Here is a 7,500-nt window from a genome sequence, read left to right as displayed (position 1 = left end):
CTCTCTCTCTCTCTCTCTCTCTCTCTCTCTCTCTCTCTCTCTCTCTCTCTCTCTCTCTCTCTCTCTCTCTCTCTCTCTCTCTCTCTCTCTCTCTCTGTGTGTGTGTGTGTGTGTGTGTGTGTGTGTGTGTGTGTGTGTGTGTGTGTGTGTGTGTGTGTGTGTGTGTGTGTGTGTGTGTGTGTGTGTGTGTGTGTGTGTGAGTGAGTGAGTGTGAGAGAGTTTATGTATATCTTTTCAGTATATTTTTGTCACTCGTTCTTTTTGGTTCTTTCTTCGTCCCAACTTTTCATTTTTACTTTCTTTCCTTCTTTTTTATTTTCTTCCTTTTCTCTTGATTTTTCACATTCTCTCTCTCTCTCTCTCTCTCTCTCTCTCTCTCTCTCTCTCTCTCTCTCTCTCTCTCTCTCTCTCTCTCTCTCTCTCTCTCTCTCTCTCTCTCTCTCTCTCTCTCTCTCTCTCTCTCTCTCTCTCTCTCTCTCTAAAAATTTAATGCATTTCTCTCGTACCACCACCACCACCACCACCACCACCACCACCACCACCACCACCACCACCACCACCACCACCACCACCACCACCACCACCACCACCACCACCATTACTAACCTCACCCTGCAGCTCACACTAATCTCTTCAAACAATAACAACCACGCTACACCCTCGCGTCCAGCTTACCGTGCCCACATCTCCTACTTCCCACACACCCACACACGACCACACGGACACTCACCGACACATAGATGATAGCTGAGGTGCTCTGGTCGGGCTGAAGGCCATGGTTTGATCGGTGGTGGTGCGTCTCTGAGTGTACCAAGGCGGCCTCGTACACGGCAGGGAGCAGACCCTCGACACACCCAGCTCCAGGCCTGGCGAGGGAAGGAAGACTGGTGAGTGATCAATTGGTATCGGTAATGAGTGATATAGGGAAGCTGGGAGAGCGTGAAGGATGTCCGGAAGTGAGTGAAGGCTGTCTGGGAGTGAGTGAAGAGATTTTGGGAGGAAGCGAAGAGAAGCTGGGACTGAAGGGAAGGTGGGAGCGAGTATTGGTAAGCTTTGAGTGAGTGAAGACAGGCTGGGAAGGAGTTACGTCACTGGGAGACTGTGAAGGCTGTCTGAGAGTGAGTGAGAAGAGATTCTGGGAGGAGGTGAAGAGAGGCTGTAACTGAAGGGAAGGTGGGAACGAGTAATGGGAGGCTTGGCGTGAGTGGAGACTGGCTGGGAGGGAGTTACGTCAGGCCAAGAGCAGGTAATAGGGTGTTTTGAGGGAGTGAAGGGAGTTTGGGAGGAAATGAAGGAGTCTGGGAGCGAGTAATGGGAGGCTGAAAGCGAGTGAAGGGAGTGAAGTATATTGGATGAGGGCGAGACTAACGGGTATTTGAAGAAGTTTTAGGGTTGGAAATGACAAGGATGGATGGATGAGTTTGTGGATGACAGGAGGCTTCAAAATTTGTGGAGAGTTTTAGGACAAGAGGACAATGAATGGATGAATGGATGTGGCTTAGAAACTTAGGAGAGAGGGGATACACATAGCTTAGTTAAGGAATCAGAAGGAAATAATGATATGGTCTGTAATCCTTTCTTTTCACGTACAGCTTTCAAACACTTTCCTATTGGATTCTTTAAATTGCCCTTTGTTATAGAAAAAAATATATTCACATCCTGTCCTTTCTCCGTCCATATAAACAATTTTACAGTGGTTTAGATGTTAGGGATGACCAGAACCTTTACATAACAAGAGAAGCACAAGAATAACTACATAAATTACAGCACCTATTACCATACAGACAGATGATAAATGGAAATATAAATGACAAATAAAGGCAAGGTGTCATGTATAGAAAAGGGGAACAAAGGGGAAACAAATGGAGATACAAACATGCAAAAGAGAACGAAAGGGAGAGGAAGAGGAAGGAAAGATGACGAAGGATTTGTTGCAGATTTGAAAGGAGAGAGAGATAAATGAGAGTTTGGAAGCTGCGGGGAAAGAAAGAGAGAGAGAGAGAGAGAGAGAGAGAGAGAGAGAGAGAGAGAGAGAGAGAGAGAGAGAGAGAGAGAGAGAGAGAGAGAGAGAGAGAGAGAGAGAGAGAAGCAAAAATACAACAACGATGAGTGGAAAGTTAGAGAAACAGATAAACGAGGCAAGAAGAAAAAGGGAAGGAATAAAGAAATGACAGAAAGGAATGAGAAACAAAAAATGACGAATAACGCAAGAATAATGGAAAGGAAATAAGAGAAATAGATATAAGAAGCAAGGAAATGAAAAATAGGGAATGAAGATACGACAAGGAGGAATGAGAAACAAAAAGAAGCGAATAATACAAGAATAATGGAAAGGAAATAGGAGAAATAGATAAAGGAGGCAAAGAAATGAGAAATAGAGAATGAAGATAGGCAGGAGGAATTTAGAGACTGTTAATTAATTGCCTACAACACAGCAAGACTCGCGTGCTGTGTGCTGTGTGTCGCGTTAGGAGTGTTTGCATTTCCAGCGTTGACGTGGTGCATTACTCTTCCTCTTCTTGCGTCCTCTTTACTTCCCCAATCATTACATGCCCTTTCCTATTCTCTTTTTCATTTCCTCTCACCCATATTTCCTTCCTTTATTTGGTTCTCTTTGTTCATATAAACCCTTTCTCTGTCCTGTCCTCTCTCCTTTATTCTCTCTCTCTCTCTCTCTCTCTCTCTCTCTCTCTCTCTCTCTCTCTCTCTCTCTCTCTCTCTCTCTCTCTCTCTCTCTCTCTCTCTCTCTCTCTCTCTCTCTCTCTCTCTCTCTCTCTCTCTCTCTCTCTCTCTCTCTCTCTCTCTCTCTCTCTCTCTCTCTCTCTCTCTCTTTCCACTAACCATCATTTTCCCTCCTTCCTCTTTTTTATTCTCTTTCGCTTCTTTTCTCTGTTTTTGTCACTCCTTCTTCTTCTTCCGTCTACATAATAACTTCTTCCTTTTAACTATCTTATAAATAATTCCCATTCCTTTCTCTTTTTTCTCCTCCTCCTCCTCCTCCTCCTCCTCCTCCTCCTCCTCCTCCTCTTTCTACGGACTCAAGTACAACCAAGCCCTGCAGTTCCTTGCCTCATCCCGCCTCGTGACGCCACCAGGACGCCCCCGCCAACCCGCTGAGGTTTTGCGACACACAAATCTTGCTTCTTACTGCACAACAGCCCGCACTCTGGGACCCTCTGTGCGCCGGGAGTGGGGATTACTGGAGAGGAAGAGAGGGAGAGAGAGAAACACACACACACACACACACACACACACACACACACACACACACACACACACACACACACACACACACACACACACGGGCGATCTTGGAAGTGAGGTGAGCCCAGTCGCACAGCTGTCAGGTCCCTCCGCTTGTTAGAACGACCGCGTGAGTCCCCTTGGTGGTGCGTTGGTGCCTCAGTCTCGGTCAGCGGGGAGGCCGGGAGCGGAGAGCAGCACCAAGGGGATTACCAGCCTCCGCCACTGCCCCAGCCAATACACAACCCCGGTAGAGGGAAGCACGACATGGTGTAAAGCAGACATAACACAAGAGGAACATGCGGAGACAACTTAGTCTGCAATGGGGCGGGCAGGGCGGGGCCGTGGCTGAACTCTTGAGTGTTTCTACCGCATTGGTCGATTACTGCGGGGCTGTGAGCCACGGAGTAAAGGGAATAAGGGATGAAGAGCACACGAACGGATGACGAACGAGGCAAACCCAGGCAAGAAAATATAAGGGAGTGTGCTAAGAGTGATAAATGCTAAGTGAATGGGCTCTCCAGGTCGCGATGGGAATAAGGCTAGAAGGTTGGAAGGTCATAGGGTTGTTGGAGCAGAGGAGAGGCATGGTTGAGGCTTATGAGGGACCGAGGTGAGGCTCTCTATCACGAGAAATGGACTTGTTAATCTTGGTGAAGGGAAGGGAAACAGGATGAGATGAAGATTGAGGGAAGTGAGAGGTGGATGTGGGTAAGGATTAGGGAATTAAGACAAAAGGTGGTGGATATGAAGGGAGAATGGGAGGAAGAGTAGAGGAAGGAGGCAAAGGAAGGACATGGATAAAGGTTGGGAAAAGAGGATGGATAAAGATTATAACATTATGAAGTGAAGGATGAAGAGAATGGAAGGAACAGAAACGGGAGTAAAAGGTGTGAAAGAATAAATACGGGAAAAAAAGAGAAAGAGAAAAGGCGCAGGAAGAGAGAGAGGAATGAAAGAAAATGCGGGACGGCTTGAGAGGAAACTAATGATTTCCTTTCATGGATGAGGTAAGATACATGTTTTGTACACACACACACACACACACACACACACACACACACACACACACACACACACGGCCCGGTAGCTCAGTGGTTAGAGTGCTGGCTTCACAAGCCAGATGACCGGGGTTCGATTCTCCGGCCGGGTGGAGATATTTGGGTGTGTCTCCTTTCACGTGTAGCCCCTGTTCACCTAGCAGTGAGTAGGTACGGGATGTAAATCGAGGTGTGTGCCTGGTCTCAGACCTATCCCAAGATCGGAAATAATGAGCTCTGAGCTCGTTCCGTAGGGTAACGTCTGGCTGTCTCGTCAGAGACTGCAGCAGATCAAACAGTGAAACACACACACACACACACACACACACACACACACACACAGAGGAAAATAAAAAAGAGATAAAAGGAATAGAAACAAGAAGGAGAACTCAAAGTAAAGACGATGACGGACGGAGGAAGAGGAGGAGGAGGAGGAGCAGCAAATAATCCGTCCACTATCTCCTCAGAGCGGCCCTTGAGAGGCTGACGAAGGAACCAGCTCATGCGAATGTCTTGAGTAAACTGACAGGAAGAGAGAGAGAGAGAGAGAGAGTATGTATTCAATGTCAATAAATGTATATAATCCTAATTTACTTTTTCTTTCTTCTTTTCTCTTCTCTTCCTTTTTTCAAAGTTACTTTCTTTCTCTGTCTTCTTCCTCCATTCCTCGTATTTCTTTTCTACATCTTTCTTTCTTTCCTTCTCGTGTCCTTTCTCTTTTTCTTCCTCTCTCTCTCTCTCTCTCTCTCTCTCTCTCTCTCTCTCTCTCTCTCTCTCTCTCTCTCTCTCTCTCTCTCTCTCTCTCTCTCTCTCTCTCTCTCTCTCTCTCTCTCTCTTTCGTTATCTATCCCTTCCCTCCTCTTTCTTTTTCTCCCTTTCTCTTTGCTTTTCTCCCTTTTCTTCTCTCTTTATTGTCCTCCTTCTCTTTCCTCCCCTTTTATCTCCTCGTTCTTTTCTTCCTCTTCTATCTTTCTCATTCCCCCTTTGTTGGAATTTTCTTTTCCCTCTTTCCTTCTATTTTCCCCTTATCCATTGGCTTTCCTCTTTTCCTCTTTCATGTCTTTCGTTTATTCTCTCTTTCATCATTTCCTCTCCCTCATTCTCCCATTTTTCTTCTCTCTATCTCTCCTTTCTGTTTTTTCCCCTTGCCTTCCATCCTTTCCTACTCCCCATCCTCCTCTGTGCTTTCCCCTCGTCCTCTCATCTCTCTCTCTCTCTCTCTCTCTCTCTCTCTCTCTCTCTCTCTCTCTCTCTCTCTCTCTCTCTCTCTCTCAAGCCCTTTTACTGCCTTATATTAATTTTTCCTTATTAAATTTATCTTCTATCGTTTCTCTTTTTCCTTTATTCTCTTCCCTCTATTTCCCTCCTTCATTAACTCTCTTTTTGTCTTCCTTTGTGTTCCTTTGCGTTCCTTTGCGTTCCTTTGTGTTCCTTTGCAGTCCTTACCTCACATGAATGCAGGGCCGCTGGTGGTTACTCGTGCCGTTTTCTCTCATGATTAATCTGTCGGAAAAGAAGAGAAAACGTGGAGTCAGGTATAAAGGGAAACATTTTAAAGGCCATTATTCTTTATTAACCTTATTAACTTAACGCTTGGGAAGATCAAATTAGAGAGAGAGAGAGAGAGAGAGAGAGAGAGAGAGAGAGAGAGAGTGAGTAAACTTCGACCTATGTGTGTGTGTGTGTGTGTGTGTGTGTGTGTGTGTGTGTGTGTGTGTGTGTGTGTGAGTGTGTGTTTGCGAGCATTTAAGCATGTTATGGTACACAGACAAGCCAGCAGACTAACAGAAACTGGCAAAATAGAGGAAATGTCGGATATTGCTTGCTCTCTCTCTCTCTCTCTCTCTCTCTCTCTCTCTCTCTCTCTCTCTCTCTCTCTCTCTCTAGAACCTCCCCTTGCTCCAGCCTATCTTCTCTTCTCTCCTCTCTTGTATTCCCTCATGTGACTTCCCTCCACAAGCAGCAGCCCTTCCCTTCCCTGCCTTCAGGATATTAACTTCTCCTCTCAGCCCTCTCAAAGCGTTTCAAGCAGCTGCAAATGTTGATGAGAGAGAGAGAGAGAGAGAGAGAGAGAGAGAGAGAGAGAGAGAGAGAGAGAGAGAGAGAGAGAGAGAGAGAGAGAGAGAGAGAAGGGAAAGAAAACGATAGGGGAGCTCTTCTATAGTATGTTTTCTTCTAAAGATATTATGGGTGACTACTGTAATAATTGTTATTGTCGTTGTCTTAAGTGTTTATCTATAAGTGTAGTGTTTTTTGCAGGGTAGTGGGGGGCAGGGGGAGCATTTCTATTACTTGTTAGACTCAGTGAAAAAATAAATGAAAAAAAGTCTATATGAAAAACAAAATCCTTTGGTGTGAACGTTCCAATAGTATAGAAATGTTTTAAGGGAAGTGGAAGAGAGAGAAAGAAAAATAAAAGTAAAAGAGAGAGAGAGAGAGAGAGAGAGAGAGAGAGAGAGAGAGAGACGTTTCCACAAAAAAAGGAAGTGTTAGTGATGGAAAGGATGAAACAAAACAAGAATTTGTCAGGAATTGTGTTTAGCTATTATTGTTTTTGTTTGTTATTGTGTATATAGTGTGAAATTGTTGTTGTTGTTGTTGTTGTTGTTGTTGTTGTTGTTGTTGTCCTTTCTGATGCTATTCTCGCTGTTATTGTTATCATTATTGTTATTTTCATTATTATTATTATTATTATTATTATTATTATTATTATTATTATTATTGTTGTTGTTGTTGCTGTTGTTGTTGTTCTTATTTTTATCATTTTTATTATTACCATTATTATTATTATTATTATTATTATTATTATTATTGTTATTATTATTATTAACATTATTATTACTAACATTATTAACCTAAAGTAGAAACGATCACACCAGATTAAAAATGTTGCCATCGGTAGGATATATCCTTTTATGTTATTTACTCGTTTATTTCAGCAAATCGAAGCAGTAATAGAAAGCAAACAGACCTGATGAAGCAAGGGAAGAGAGAGAGAGAGAGAGAGAGAGAGAGAGAGAGAGAGAGAGAGAGAGAGAGAGAGAGAGAGAGAGAGAGAGAGAGAGTTATGCGAAGAGATATACGAAGAGTAGATAAAAACGTGAAGACAAAGAAAAAAAACATTTACGAAAGGAAATAATATGAATGCTAATCAAAGAGAGGCCTCGTTAAAAGCAGCAGAAAACGTATTTGCTGCTGAAGGAAACTAATCTGGAGG

At 43.9% G+C, this 7,500-nt stretch overlaps 1 protein-coding gene across 4 annotated transcripts in view; it reads right to left on the bottom strand.

Annotated features, from left to right (window-relative positions):
• Positions 1–7,500, bottom strand: part of LOC123520765 — a 66,880-nt gene that overhangs the window by 3,314 nt on the left and 56,066 nt on the right. For all 4 annotated transcript variants that reach the window (XM_045283336.1, XM_045283335.1, XM_045283334.1 and 1 more), the window contains 2 exons: positions 5,730–5,786; positions 731–866 (listed from right to left, as the gene is read on the bottom strand). In XM_045283336.1, the coding sequence (XP_045139271.1) occupies positions 731–866; positions 5,730–5,779 (186 nt within the window). In that variant the 5' untranslated portion in view covers positions 5,780–5,786. The remainder of the gene's footprint in view (positions 1–730; positions 867–5,729; positions 5,787–7,500) is intronic.

The sequence above is a fragment of the Portunus trituberculatus genome, chromosome 47 (genome assembly GCF_017591435.1).
Source record: "Portunus trituberculatus isolate SZX2019 chromosome 47, ASM1759143v1, whole genome shotgun sequence".
Lineage (NCBI taxonomy): Eukaryota > Metazoa > Arthropoda > Malacostraca > Decapoda > Portunidae > Portunus > Portunus trituberculatus.
The sequence above is the reverse complement of the archived record's forward strand: the minus strand, read 5'-3'. Positions and strand labels throughout refer to the sequence as shown.